This window comes from Triplophysa dalaica, chromosome 1 (assembly GCF_015846415.1).
Source record: "Triplophysa dalaica isolate WHDGS20190420 chromosome 1, ASM1584641v1, whole genome shotgun sequence".
Lineage (NCBI taxonomy): Eukaryota > Metazoa > Chordata > Actinopteri > Cypriniformes > Nemacheilidae > Triplophysa > Triplophysa dalaica.
This window is the reverse complement of record NC_079542.1, coordinates 8,046,109-8,061,286: the sequence shown is the minus strand read 5'-3', so window position 1 is coordinate 8,061,286 and position 15,178 is coordinate 8,046,109. Positions and strand designations below refer to the sequence as shown.

The following is a 15,178-nucleotide window of genomic DNA, read 5'->3' as shown; positions in this document are numbered from 1 at the left end:
TTAATCCGGATAAAATTGATCTGGATTTAGTAATCCTTTTTTTGCGATTCGTGATCACGTTATCCAGTTTACTTTTGGAGCCAGTTTTTTTAAAGCAACATCGGATTGGATCAATCTGATCCGGATAGGAACTTTTCAGGATCACCAAATCTGGAAACCAGTGTTCAAAGAGGATAGGAAATCACAATGTAGAACTAAAGATATGTAAGAGAGCAACAAGTAGAACAGCCAGTGTAAGGTCAATATAAGTTTATTTTTATTTGAAATGAAAACACACACATTTAAAAAAAAACTAAAAACAGGAAAAACCCCACCTCATCCTCTTCCAGCAGTCTGCTCATCTGAGACCTATAACACAAACAATTGAGCGTTTAAATTGAGTTCTGAGAGCGGAACCACAGAAAGCATGCAACATAACCCTTGCCTGTAATGTCCTGCTCAACATTGCTACTAAGCACAATGTCCCTCTCTGTGCTGACAATGATGCACCTGAGGAGACCCTAACCAACCTCCTGCATTCTGCCAGAACGAGCAAACAGGACGTTCAACAAGGGACGAAGTAAACACTATTTCTGATTTCGATTTGTTTTGGATTTCAAAAATCAGTGATTGCTATTCTTTGCATTTTTTTGGTTATTCTGTAATCATTGCATGCATCACTAATACATATTCTAAAAACAAAATTTGATTGTGCTGAATATATATATCAATTAGTGACAGAATAAAATGTATTGTTTTTGGTCAATTTTGACAGCTGTTTGGAGGATTATTTTATGAGGCCAAACTCTTTCTACTTTGCTGTAGGCCTATACTGAAAGGCTGAATACGTTAAAGCCTACCTAATCACTGCAGCCTGATGGATGAACAAATAAAATGAAAACCTTATGAATAAATAGGATATCTTGTAAATACTGCATGATCCAAATATAAACTCAGCAAAAAAAGAAACGTCCTCTGACTTTCAACTGTTTGTACTTTCAGTAAACTTAATGTGTAAATATTTGTATGAACAGTAAAAGAGTCAACACCATAAGACATAAACTAAAAATGTTTCACAGACACTTTTGACTAATAGAAATAGAATAATGTGTCCCTGAATGAAGGTAGGCTCAAAATCAAAAGTACCAGTCAGTATCTGGTGTGGCCACCAGCTGCTTGAAGTACTGCAGTGCATCTCCTGCTCATGGACTGGACCAGATTTGTCAGTTCTTGCTGTGAGATGTTACCCCACTCTTCGACCAAGGCACTTGCAAGTTCCTGGACATTTCTGGGGGGAATGGCCCTAGCCCTCACCCACGATCCAACAGGTCCCAGACGTGCTCAATGGGATTGAGATCCGGGCTCTTCGCTGGCCATGGCAGAACACTTACATTGCTGTCATGCAGAAACTCACGCACAGAACGAGCAGTATGGCTGGTGGCATTGTCCTGCTGGAGGATCATGTCCGGATGAGCATGCATAAAGGGTACCACATGAGGGAGGAGGATGTCTTCCCTGTACCGCAAGGCATTGAGATTCCCTGCAATGACACAAGCTCAGTCCGATGGTGATGTGATATACCGCCCCAGACCATGACGGACCCCCCACCTCCAAATCGATCCCGCTCCAGGGTACAGGCCTCGGTGTAACGCTCATTCCTTCAACGATAAACACGAATCCGTCCATCACCCCTGGTGAGACAAAACCGTGACTCAGCAGTGAAGAGCACTTTTTGCCACTCCTGTCTGGTCCAGCGAAGTTGGGTTTGTGCCCATAGGCGGCGTTGTTGCTGGTAATGTCTGGTAAGGACCTGGCTTACAACAGGCCTACAAGCCCTCAGTCCAGCCTCTCTCAGCCTATTGCGGACAGTCTGAGCACTGATGGAGGGATTGTGTGTTCCTGTTGTGACGCGGGCAGTTGTTGTGGCTATCCTGTACCTGTCACGAAGGTGTGATATTCGGATGTACCGATCCTGTGCAGGTGTTGTTACACATGGTCTTCCACTGCGAGGATGATCAGCTGTCCTTCCTGTCTCCCTGTAGCGCTGTCTTAGGCGTCTCACAGTGCCGACATGGAAATGTATTGCCCTAGCCACATCAGCAGTCCTCATGCCTCCCTGCAGCATGCAAATGCACGTTCACGCAGATGAGCAGGGACCCTGGGCATCTTTCTTTGGGTGTTTTTCACAGTCGGTAGACAAGTCTCTTTAGTGCCCTGCGTTTTTAGAACTGTGACCTTAAATGCCTACTCTCTGTAAACTGTTAAGGTCTTAACGACCATTCCACAGGTGCATGTTAATTAGTTGATTATGGTTAATTGAACATGCATGGAAAACATTGTTTAAACCCTTTACATTGAAGATCTGTAAAGTTATTTGGATTTTTACAACATTATTGTTGAAATACACAGTCTTGAAAAAGGGACGTTTCTTTTTTTGCTGAGTTTAGTATTATTTGAAGTTTTCATAACATTTTGGGCATTGAATCCATGCTGAATCCACCCTTCTGATGGGATCAGTTTAATCCAGATTTTTTGGATCAAAGTGATCCAAATCCTACAAAAAAGTTCTGAAAAACCCAAACTAAAGATTTGATCCGGATCAAAACCAAGATTGGATTACGATTATGTAATCCGTTTTTTCTTTTGAAAAACACATTTTCAAGATTTGATCCAATCTGTTATCCAAAATCCTAGTGGATTACTTTTGAAACCACAATTTTGCGTTGTTAACTCAATGCTCTACCACCGAGCTACAGGAAACATAAGGTGGTTATTAACATCTGCAAATGTAAATCCTTGTTAGTTTGTCCTGTACTAGTGCAGCACACAAATTAATTTAACCCTTCCTCAGATTATGTACAGATGCAAAGTATACAATAAAAACCTATGCATTTCTGTTTCGTATAAAAATGCTCGTATGCCTTTTAGTCCCATAAATCAAACACTTGATGTTTGTTTTCGCTTTTCTTTAACCAATGCCGTCTATGGTAAACCAAGCAACTGGCTGTCACCAATAGTATTCTTCATAAACGTTGCATGAAAGCGTTAATTTGTGTCACGGTTTATTTAATCCTGGATTTGTGGATCGCTTGGATGCGCCGGCAAACATGACGTCATCGCGGTGTTGGCGGAAGTTCACATTGAGTGCTCCCGACCTCATTTCGCATAGCGGTGTGCCATCTTTTCTGTAACTGCGCGCGCGGCAACGTATCTGAAAACGGACGAGGCGGATACGAGTCTTGCCAATTATGCACGTCTGTACATGAACAATGCAGACTCTTTATCTAATACGTTTTAAATAACATATGTGAAGTTGTATGTAAGTCCATAGTTTTAATAGAAACATAACATAAATAATGTTCCTGTAGTGAGACGATAGTAAACTTGTGGTCGCTATAATTTACACTATACATACAAAACACTTATTTTCCACGTTAAAATACGTGCTGGTAAGTATACCCGACTGCTCCGAGTCGCCTTCCGTCGTTTCAAAGAATAGCAAAACGGTTTTCGCGTCAAATTTCTCCTCGTCCGTTTGCGGAGGTGCGCATGCAGTTAGAGGAGGCTCTCGGATCGGAGCTAGACGAATGTATAAATCCCGTTTATCTCTCGGGCAGTAAGGAGAGTGCGAATAAAGCTTTCCAGCATCATTTTCCGACTATTCCACAAGACGAATGAACCGGAAACGAAAACTTCCATATAGCTATTACACCGGAAGTGTATCAAGAAAACAGTCCCGTTCTGAAGAATCTTAAGCGCTCGTAAACAATGTTTAGTGCGTTTCATCAAATACACCCAGCTTTAAGTTTCTGAGAAACACAGGGAAACATTGCGGACAAAGGCGAAAGTAAGCTTATTCATTTGTGGTGTCAAGTTAGATGATGGGTGTTTTCCTACGAAACTACGCCTCTGTGTTTTCTTAAAAAGCAAAGCGAGTTGAATTAAATGTGAATGTGTGTCCTTAGCTCGCTCCTCTGCTGTACGGCACGATGCCAGCCTTACTGGAAAGACCAAAGCTGTCAAGTGCGATGGTCAGAGCCCTCCATAAGCACATAATGAAAGAGAGAATGAGAGGGAGAGAGAAAGACAGGCAGAAAGACAAGGTTTGTTTAATATTTAGAGCAAAACTAGATAATTTTGTATCGTCTATCAACACATCTGTAGTAAACAATAGAAAGGTTTAATATTTACAGTGTGATAAAGATTGGGAGTAGGTTGTTTTAGGGATGCTCCGATCGATCGGCCAAAGATCGGTATCGCTGAATAATCACATTTTATGCCTCGATCGATAGTTATCTAGGTCGATCTCACGAACCGATGTCAATTTGATGACGACACCGCGTGATGAAGTCCAGAATGCGTGAGGACGTTAATGAATTATGTCATCGCCTGTGTGGTCCTATTACGTAAGAGACCGGAGGAAAGGGAGCATGTTTCGCATTCATCACTCATAATAAACGTCTTGCCCATTCAGGAAAACCCACGCGGGATCAGTGGAGACCCGTGGTGCAGACACAGGCGCGTGCATTACTGCTTACTCAGCCATCCATTACATTACATTTTTTTTTTAATTAATTTTAAACTTGGTATTGGACCATGTTTAAGTTACATCAGACATCTCCATTTTAGGAGATTACATCTATATTCATGATCGTTTTAAAACTATATTGGTTTTCAGGCACTCAATTAATTGTTTTGAGTATGACGACGAAAACTGTTCTGCAGTTTTGAAATGATGGTGTTTGTGTGTTTAAAGCAGTCCATTAAGTCTCAATAGAGCTGGAACTCTTTTAGGAGAACGTGGTGAACAGTTGTTAAAGACTCCTCTGATGCCTGTAAGTGAAAGTAATGTTCTCTGTATGGTGTGTGGTCATATTTGGTATTAGCAAAGTTAAAATAAATGTTGTTTTTATTTTCTAGTTATCTTGTTATAGCTCTTATAAATTGTGCACTTGTTCATAAATCGTTATCTTGTGTGGGGCCACCCCTTCCAAAGCCAACCAGCATTTTCCACCAGAGTTTGATATTGGACAATGTCTAAATAAACCTTGTAAGTTGCATCAGACTGGTCCATTTAGTTTCAGTGTCTTCATTAAGTAACCCGACATGCATATTGTTTTGCATAAATAAAGTTTTGGCTGATCACGATGACAAGAAATCGGTACTCACTATCGGATGCAAAAATCCTGATCGGAACATCCCTATGTTGTATATTTATTCTGTTGTAGAAGAAGTGGATAAAATGATGGAACAGAAATTGAAAGAAGAGGATGAAAGAAAACTAACTAAAGAAATGGTGGAACAAATGTCATTGGAGGAGACCAAAGAACAGGTAAAGATGTCTTAGCTCGATGTGAGTGGATATCGCCATTGCACAATCATCATCATTGTGCTAAACAATGTAATTTAAAGCTTTACAACTGAAAAGCCTTAGTACAGTAATGGGTAGTTATCCAGTCTATTTATTAAGCATTTTGTTATTTGCTAGGTTCGAAAAATGGATGAAAAATTGCTAATATTGCAAGAGGAGAAACATCAACTCTTCTTACAGCTTAAAAATGTCCTTCTTGAGGAGGATAGAAGGCGAAGAGAGGAGCAAGAGTACGTAAATAAAATATTTTTAATTTTGTCATCAAAGATCATTTATAAAGGGTTTTTTCCCAAAGGAAGAAGCTGATTTATGTAACCGACTTCTTATAGCTCGGCACCTTGACCTAGTCAATAAGGAACATAACAGATTGGTGTTGGGCTTTTTTATGTGACAGCTGATATGCCGATAGTTTTAAATTGACAAAAAATCAGCTGAAACATATGCAACCAATATATGAGTGCATCTATAACATTCACATTGAAATCTAAGATTTTTAACTAAATATTCTCTCAACATCAGTGCATGCATGTTGCGTTTAATAATGTTTCAAATGGATACGTAAAACATCCTTGCTGCCTCTTTCTCGTAACTATCCTCTGATTATTCATTTGTCAATAGCGATATTTCTACACTGTCATCAACAAACTACCAGTCCAGCAAACATCAACACTCAGGACAGCATCTACTCCGTATACATGGTAAGCTTTTCAAAGCGTCTCTATATTGGTTTTCAGTCACTTCAATCTGTTATAATGAATTGTTTTGAGTATGATGATGAAAACTGTTCTGCAGTGTTGAAATGCTGGTGTTTTGTGTGTTTAAGGCAGTCCATTGAGTCACAACAGAACTCTTTTAGGAGAACGTGGTAAACAGCTGTTCCAGACTCCTCTGATGCCTGTAAGTGAGAGTTATGTTCTCTGATTAGTTTGCTATACCAAATACGACCACACATCATACAAAGTCAATACATTTTGTTTTTATTTTCTAGTTATCATTTTATAGCTCTTATAAGGTGTGCACTTATTCATAAATTGTTATCTTCTGTAGGGCTACCCCTTCCACAACCAGCCAGGTTTTCCTTCTGGTTCCTCAGAGCATGGCCAATTTTCAGGAAGCACTGCAGTCCATGAGCCATATGCAGTTACTCAGGCTCCGCACCATTCCTCTTACGGGGCTGGTGCTTCTGTGCCCATCAGCTTTGCAGGCACCCCCCAGATCATAGGTAGCAATAAAACCACACCTTAACTTAACCTAAATGTACAAACTAGTAATTGTAAGGCTGCTCTCATATCTCTCAGGTCTGATAATTATAATTTTTAAGTAAAAAAACTACTGAAAATGAAAATATGCAAATGTAATGGATGAAAGTGCTCTCACCATAAACCGAAAACAAATGTACTTACTTAATTAGCAATTCCATGCCATTCATTCCAGGACTACTTCTATAGGTAAACAATTTCTTATGAGAACGTTGTTTCCTATAAAATGTGACCCTATTTGTGAATACCAGCAACTGTTTTCAACATAAAATCATCCTACAGAATGTTCTGTGAAGATATAACTACAATATCTTCAAAATTGACTGAATAATGCCATTTCAAAGATTGAAATCATTGATGCTTGTTAACTAATAATTCATAGATTATAAGACTTGAACACTTATAGCAAACAGTAAAAAGGCTGACGGATACAAATACTTTAATATTGCTGCATTTCGTTTATTGTTGTGTGTCAATTTACCTTCTCTGCCCGTCTGCACTTCTGTTGTTCAAATAACCACGTGTCTGCTGCTCTCTTTAGCAGGAGAGAAGCAGCGCGCGCAGAGCGGAAAGGGTTAAAATGAAGCGCATTTGGCACTAGACTAGATAAAGATATTAGAGGATGTAGCGGCAACAGGAAGAGTGTGATGTGATTATCTGTTGTGTAGACGCATGGCTCAATTTAAACAACTGAAATAGTCAAATGTTTTAAATGGTTTACTAGGTCCAGATGGAACGAAGAAAATGTCCGGATCCGGCCCACGGTCCGCCAATTGAAGATGACTGAGCGACAGGAACACTTTGGTGGTCATTTGCATTGTTTTTAATCAAGCATTTCTAAACTTAACCATTTCATTACTACTTTATTATTTGAACCTTCACTACTTAAAAAGATTTGGTGAGGATAACGGTTTGACACAGCTTATTTCTGAGGCTATAACTTCATAAGAATTGGCTTTATCATTAATAAGTAATTAATGTCCAATGCAAAAGACAATTGTGGACTTTAAACAATAAAAAATAGTTTACAGGTTCCCAATCTAAATATTAATTTGTTTAAGGGATGGGAATCCTTCTCGGTTATGTGTATCTGAAAGTTTTTAAGCTATTGAGCGACTACAGAAATGTACAGTTTGCTGTTGTTGGCTTTGTGATTTTTACAGTTATACGTTGTTTTTAGTTGTCTTTGAATAGTATTCTTTTCTTGGTGTCTGCCAAAAAGAGGCCGAAACCCATCACAAACTGAAACAAAGTTGTGATTTATATGTGCTCTTTTTTTAAAAGGGTCATATGACCCCTTAAATATTGAGTTGGGTTGCCTTGCTAGAATACAAATTAGTATTATTTTTTTAATCACAGTCTTTGAAAGAACAAAACCGTAACATTACTGTAACAATTAATTGAAAAGGACACAGAAGGGATGATAACGATTCCTTCAAAATTTCAGCCAGCCCCCAAATTTAAAGACAGAAGCCTAGCGTTCATTTGTCTTTCAACCTTGATCGCCAAGCATCAATCAAGCCACCTTATGCCACTTCAGGCCAGGGCATTATAGGTAGAAAATTAAAGTAAAAAGATCTAAGGCTTATGGCACATTCTTCAAACTCTCACAATATATCTGGAAAGCAAATACTTCTGACAATTTAATAAAATGGTGACTTCCTCGTAACAACATTGTGATTCTCCTCGTCTTTTTGGGGAAGCAGTAGGGGCTCTGCCTTCATGTATCCTTATGTACACACCTGCTTGTGTGATATTGTCACTTGTCTTAGGGTTTTTTACATTAAGGTACTGAAGAGGAAAGAGAAGGTACACAGAACACTTGGTTCTGGAGTGAAGAGACAAAACTGCATCCTATTACTCATGTTACGGCCTTTGTGTCTGTCCTTCACAGGAAACTTGCAGTATGTTATTACTTCTCCTTTGCCCAAAATTGCTTATAAATAAAATGAACCACAAAACAGCCCTCTTATAACTATTTACTATTTACTAGTAGTAATTTACTACTATAGTAAATTACTATTTACTATTGAATACGGATCGCAAATGGGGGAGGGGTTGTACGCATTTTTTCTAGTTGTAAAATAAAAAAGGTGGAAAAAGCTTTGCCAATCAGACTTTAATTAAAAATTCCCCCAAACACCGAAAATGTTCTCCCCACCCTGACTGTTCATCTCGATCTCTTTGTTTAGAACAATTTTCAATTGTTAAATGGTATTACCTAATTATTTAACCCATAGATGGGTTTCAAAGTACAGAAGGAGATAAAACAGAAATCAAAAAGGTTGATGGCATTGCTGAGGTCTTATTCTCATTTATCCCGGTCCAGTGCATCTTGTCAAACCCTGAGAGAAGGAAGAGAAGTACAGGGGTGAGGTATGGGAAAATAAAGAACAAGTTCAATGACACAAAGAAGTAGGAAAAAGATGAAGAAACACAGTAAAAAAAACAATTTTGTGGTTGCCAAATAAATTAAACATAACAAACAAAGGGTTTAATTTAAATGTCAATGGGATGTCAACTACATTTATATAAAAGAACAAACAACGAAAGTAATATATACGAAAAAGAGTGAAATCTTCCAGAAATTAAATGTATTTTTTCCATTTTTCTTTGTTCATTTGAGTGATAAATGTGCACAGTAAGATAAGTACACTTTTACTCTATTAAAGAACAGCAGATACATTGTAGGCACTACGACAGAATTGAAAACGCTGTATATGATTTCTTAATTTGCATAAATAATCATGCCTTTTCAACCATGTTTTACAATGCTGCATGTTTGGTTATTGGGACAATACTAAGCTGATTCTATGTTCATTTGTACATTTGTTATTTCTTTTTACTTAAGATGCAGATTGACATATCGTCGCCTTGAAATTATATGATTTTGTCCAATAAAAATACTCAAAAAGGTTTTATCTACCAAGTCAAATAGATCTCAAAACTGCTCAGAATTCAGATAGAAACGTATCTTTCCAAGGCGATTTGCCAGTATGTAAACAGCAAAGTATTATTTTGTTACTTATGAATATTGTATATACATAATGAAACATTGCAGTCCAATTTCTGAACACTGTTTACACCTTATTATGGACAAAACAAACATAAATAAATAAATAAACACTGTTAATTCTGTCCTAAACCTAACCATTCCGGAATCAATATTTGGGATCCAACTCCACTACATAGTAAAACATTAAATAAGTACAATTGCTGATACACCTAAAAACTATGGAAGCATATTGGTATGCAATATGTAAAATGACAATGCAATTGTTTATTTAAATATACATTTTACAAAAAATAAAATGCTGGTTTTGGAGGTCGTTTGAAACTGATATATGGAACCGTCCCACCGCTAAAAGATGCCGGACATGAACCGCATGGAGTGAGTGAAACTGATGTCTGTGTTTTGTTGACAATGTGCTTTAGTTCAGCCTACCCATCCCCCCCCTGCACGCGCCGTATGATTTCGGAAAAAATCGTACAGCTGTATCTATCTTTTATAAGTGTGTGTTATGGCCGCTTTAATGCATTTAGGGAAAATAACATTTGAAATGTAATTTTGCTACAGTTTTGCTTGACTATCTTAAACAAATATAATCAATCCGGGAATGCATTTTCATTTTGCCACTTAAAGAGCATTAACCATCCATCCATCCATCCATCCATTTTCTACCGCTTATCCGAACTACCTCGGGTCACGGGGAGCCTGCGCCTATCTCAGGAGTCATCGGGCATCAAGGCAGGATACACCCTGGATGGAGTGCCAACCCATCGCAGGGCACACACACTCACTCATTCACTCACGCACTCACACCCTACGGACAATTTTTCCAGAGATGCCAATCAACCTACCATGCATGTCTTTGGACCAGGGGAGGAAACCGGAGTACCCGGAGGAAACCCCCGAGGCACGGGAAGAACATGCAAACAGCATTAACCATATCCATTTAAATAAAATATTAAAACTAGTGTAAGAACTGACAAATGCAATTGATATAACTGAATTTGTATTTTCATTTTGCGCTTAATGTTGCACATATGTTATTTAAAATGTATATTTAGATACAATATCGTTATCATGTTGGAATATTGCCTGGGACACAGTATCCGAAGGGGGGGATCATGCTCTGGATTCTGGATTTTATTTTAAAAAAGCTCAAAATGCCATGCTGTTGCTGGTTGTCTCTGACTTTTATTTTAACATAAGGTGGTTATTCAAATATGTGCAAATAAAAGTCCTTGTAGTTTGTCCTTTACTAATGCAGCACACAAATTAATAAAAAACTCCGATGAAAAAACACCGATTCTGGGATCTTGTGAATGACATCAATCACAGGTCTGCAACTTCCCCCCCACATTATGTGTTGACTGCCAAGTATACAATAAAACTTCGCATAAAATCAAAAATGCTCATTCGCCTTTTCATCCCATAAGTTAAACACTAGGTGGCGATGTTTGTACTTTGTTTTCTATAACCAACGACGTCTATTGTAAACAATTCAACGGGGCCTTCACGTCAGTTATTATATAGAAACGTCGCATTAAACAGAACGTTTGTTTCACGGTGTATTCAATCCTTACTCTCTCGGGCAATAAGGAGAGCGCGAATAAAGCTTTACTGCGTCGTTCTTTCAGCCTGTTCCACTAGACGGAGGAACCGGAAACGGAAATTTCCACATATCCTATATACCGGAAGTGAATCAAGTAAACAGTCCCGTACAGCAGAATTTTTGCGCTGATAAACAATATTGAGTGCATTTCATCAAATAGACTCAGCATTTTGAGAAACACAGGGAAACGTTGCGGAGGAACGCGAAAGTAAGCGTATTCATTTGAAGTGTTAAGATTTGTTATTCCACGAAACCCCACTCTGCGTTTCCTTTAAAAGCAAAGCGAGGTACATTAAATTTGGATCTGTGTGTCCTAGCTGGCTCCTCCGCTGTCCGCCACGATGCCCGCATTACTGGAAAGACCAAAGCTTTCAAGTGCGATGGCCAGAGCCCTCCATAAGCACATTATGAAAGAGAGAGAGAGAAAAAGACAAGGTTCGTTTGTGTGTGTTTACTATTTAGAGCAAAACAAGGTAATTTGTATCGTATATCGACACGTCTTCCACAGTAAAGGAAATGTTTAATATTAACAGGGTGAAAACGATTTGCAACATGATGTTTATTTATTCTGTTGTAGAAGAAGAAGAAGTGGATAAAATGATGGAACAGAAATTGAAAGAAGAAGAGGAAAGAAAACGAACAACAGAAATGGAGGAACGAATGTCATTGGAGGAGACCAAAGAACAGGTAAAGATGGGTGTGAATGCATAATCATCTTCATTGTTTAAAACAGAGAAGATGATTGTTTAACGCAACGTCATTTAAAGCTTTACAAATGAAAAGCCTTAGTACAGTAATGGCTAGTTGGCCAGTGTATTTATTAAGCATTTTTTTATTTTACCAGGTTCAAAAAATGGATGTAAAATTGCTAATTTTGCAAGAGGAGAAACATCAACTCTTCTTACAGCTTAAAAAGGTCCTTCATGAGGAGGAAAGACGGCGAAGAAGGGAGCAAAAGTATGTAAAATGTAAAAATACATAATGGGCGAAAATGTACGTTGTTAATTTTGTCATCATAGATCTTTTATGAGGAAGATTTCAATTTGTGTTGCCAAGTATGTAATTGTTACCCAAAGAAAGAAGCTGGTTTATGTAACAGACTTTATATAGCTTGGCACCTTTACATAGTCAATAAGGAACATAACAGATTGGTGTTGGACTTTTTTATGTTATAACTGATATGCCGTTATTTTTTAATTGACCAAAGATCGTCTGAAACATATGTGACCAATATATCAGTGCATCTATAACATTAACATTGAAATCAAAGAATTTTAATTATGCTTTCCTGTAGCTCAGTGGTAAGAGCATTGCGTTAACAATGCAAGGTTGTGGGTCAAAACCCAGAGGATTGCACATACCTATGTATAAATGTATAGGATAATGCAATGTAAGTCTACTCAAAGCGTCTGCCAAATGCGTAAATGTAAATATTTTCTCAACATCTGTGCATGCATGTATTGTGTTTAATAATGTGTTAAATGGATATGGAAAGCAACCTTGCTACTTCTTTCTCGTAACTGTCCTTTGATTATTCATTTGTCTGTAGTGATATTTCTACACTGTCATCAACAAACTACCAGCCCAGCTTACCTTTACACTCAGGACAGCATCTTCTCAGTATACATGGTAAGCTTTGCAAAGCGTCTCAAAACTATATTGGTTTTCAGTCACTTCAATCTGTTATAATGAATTGTTTTGAGTATGACGATGAAAACTGTTCTGCAGTGTTGAAATGCTGGTGTTTTGTGTGTTTAAGGCAGTCCATTGAGTCACAACAGAACTCTTTTAGGAGAACGTGGTAAACAGTTGTTCCAGACTCCTCTGATGCCTGTAAGTGAGAGTTATGTTCTCTGTATGATGTGTGGTCATATTTGGTATAGCAAACTAATCAATCTAAGTCAATACATTTTGTTTTTATTTTCTAGTTATCATTTTATAGCTCTTATAAGGTGTGCACTTATTCATAAATTGTTATCTTCTGTAGGGCTACCCCTTCCACAACCAGCCAGGTTTTCCTTCTGGTTCCTCAGAGCATGGCCAGTTTTCAGGAAGCACTGCAGTCCATGAGCCATATGCAGTTACTCAGGCTCCGCACCATTCCTCTTACGGGGCTGGTGCTTCTGTGCCCATCAGCTTTGCAAGCACCACCCAGATCAGAGGTAGTAATAAAACTACACCTTAACCTAAATGTTGGACCTATAAGAGCAGGAGAATATCTATCTAAAGCTCTCATGGTTTTTCTTTCAATGTAGGGGCATCGCCTTTTCAGAGCTTGCCATTCCTGCCCCATCAAGCTCCGAGCCATGCTGTCTTCAGCCATTTCTCCTCCCAGCCAGGTGAGTTGTTATCAATAATGCACTTGTTCTTTTCTCTTTTGTCACTCAGTAGATTAATTATTTTTCCATTCATTCATTACTTGTTGATCTCAAAAGGATTCATCCCCAGTGCAAGTATCCCCCTTCAGAAACAGCTTGAACATGCCAATCAGCAGTCTGGGTTTACTGACTCGGTAAGATGCTTTTGTAGACCTCATGAGTATTTTAGGAACAAAATACAAAATAGTGTTGTATATGGATGTGAGTGGGTGATGTTTGTTTTTTGTGTGTTTTTGTTAGGCTGCTCTCAGACCCATGCATCCACAGGCTTTACATGTGAGTGCAGCTGGCCTGCTGTCCGGCCCATCCATGGCTGTCCAGATTCCTACCACAAAGGTGAGTTTCCCAACCTGCAAAAATCGTCTGATAGCATTGTTTTTTTTACATGTACCATTTTAAAAATTCATTTTTCGTTGAAAGATTCAAAGTAAATGTGATGCATACTTCTGTGCAGTGCAGCAAAAATTTGCATTATATAATATAATGAAAGAAAAACAGCACACTCTCTTATGTGACGTTCTATCATTGTTTTTAATTCCATCTAATGAAACAAGATTCATGAATACTTTACATTTCATTTATACATTTGACAGATGCTTTTATCCAAAGCGATTTGCATTCAGGGTATAAATCTTAAGCAATTCATGCATTCTCTGGGAATGGGAACACCTTGGTGTTGCACACACCATTTGAGCTACAGGAACACTTTGGTGGTCATTTGCATTCTTTTTAATCCAGCATTTCTAAAATTAACCATTACGTTACTACATAATTATTTGAACCTTCACTATTAAAAAAGATTTGGTGAAGATAAAGGTTTTTACTGATCATGGGTTCATTAAGCTTGATTTATGTTGCAAAGGTGACGTTTGTCTTTATTCTGCCTAGGCTCCATTTACAAGTTCTCCTCAGTCAGCATCACGGCACACGTTTCTCCCTCACGCTCAGCCTGGACAGAGATTCTATCATCATGGAAAACCACATTAACTGCTAAAAGCCTGATCATAACAAGGTGGCATGTTACACACAGCTTATTTCTGAGGCTTTCACTTCATACAATTTGGCTTTTTCATTAATAAGTTATTAATGTCCGATGCGAAAGAGAATTGTGGACATTAAACAATAAAAAATAGTTGACAGGTTCCCAATCTAAATATTAATTTGTTTGGCGGATGGGAATGCTACTTGATGATGTGAATCTGAAAGTGTCTTAAAAGTATGTATTTTAAGCTATTGAGCGACTACATAAATGTACAGTTTGCTGTTGTTGGCTTTGTGAGTTTTAACAGTTTAAGATGTTTCTTTATCTCACATGTTTTAGGTAAGTTAGATATTTGCAGTAAGAAAATACTGACAAGATCTTAGTAAGAACAAAACGTTTGACAAGAACAGGCTATATCTGTGTGTTTTGCTTTGTCCGTATGCAATTTAGTACATCAGGACGATATGTCCTACATTACATGGCTTTATCCCAGCTATAAAATTAAGATTTATCTTTAACCGTTATACGTTGTTTTTAGTTGTCTTTGAATGTATTCTTTTCTTGGTGTCTGACAGAAAGAGCCCAAACCC

At 38.1% G+C, this 15,178-nt stretch overlaps 2 protein-coding genes across 17 annotated transcripts; both read left to right on the top strand.

Annotated features, from left to right (window-relative positions):
* Window positions 1–63: 63 nt before the first annotated feature.
* Window positions 64–9,346, top strand: LOC130421140 (G protein pathway suppressor 2-like). Of its 15 annotated transcripts, XM_056748896.1 has the most exons (10): window positions 67–3,826; window positions 3,945–4,082; window positions 4,272–4,497; window positions 4,736–4,814; window positions 5,208–5,311; window positions 5,468–5,580; window positions 5,969–6,048; window positions 6,174–6,247; window positions 6,398–6,572; window positions 7,334–9,344. In XM_056748896.1, the coding sequence occupies exons 5-10, from the start codon at window positions 5,222–5,224 to the stop codon at window positions 7,384–7,386; spliced, it is 585 nt and encodes a 194-aa protein (XP_056604874.1). In that variant the 5' UTR covers window positions 67–3,826; window positions 3,945–4,082; window positions 4,272–4,497; window positions 4,736–4,814; window positions 5,208–5,221; the 3' UTR covers window positions 7,387–9,344. The 15 variants fall into 15 exon arrangements, with proteins under 15 accessions (XP_056604966.1, XP_056604950.1, XP_056604959.1 ...); XM_056748914.1 differs by having other exon boundaries at window positions 67–4,082; window positions 4,739–4,814; window positions 7,334–9,345; XM_056748929.1 differs by lacking the exon at window positions 3,945–4,082 and having other exon boundaries at window positions 4,454–4,497.
* Window positions 9,347–11,161: 1,815 nt separating this feature from the next.
* LOC130424444 (G protein pathway suppressor 2-like) lies at window positions 11,162–15,112 on the top strand. 2 transcript variants are annotated; one of them, XM_056750098.1, is made up of 11 exons: window positions 11,163–11,436; window positions 11,546–11,663; window positions 11,806–11,915; window positions 12,073–12,185; window positions 12,778–12,857; window positions 12,988–13,061; window positions 13,216–13,390; window positions 13,484–13,567; window positions 13,664–13,740; window positions 13,847–13,942; window positions 14,495–15,112. In XM_056750098.1, exons 2-11 carry the CDS (start codon window positions 11,570–11,572, stop codon window positions 14,591–14,593), a joined length of 1,002 nt encoding a protein of 333 aa, XP_056606076.1. In that variant the 5' UTR covers window positions 11,163–11,436; window positions 11,546–11,569; the 3' UTR covers window positions 14,594–15,112. The 2 variants fall into 2 exon arrangements, with proteins under 2 accessions (XP_056606086.1, XP_056606076.1); XM_056750108.1 differs by having other exon boundaries at window positions 11,162–11,663.
* Window positions 15,113–15,178: the final 66 nt, after the last annotated feature.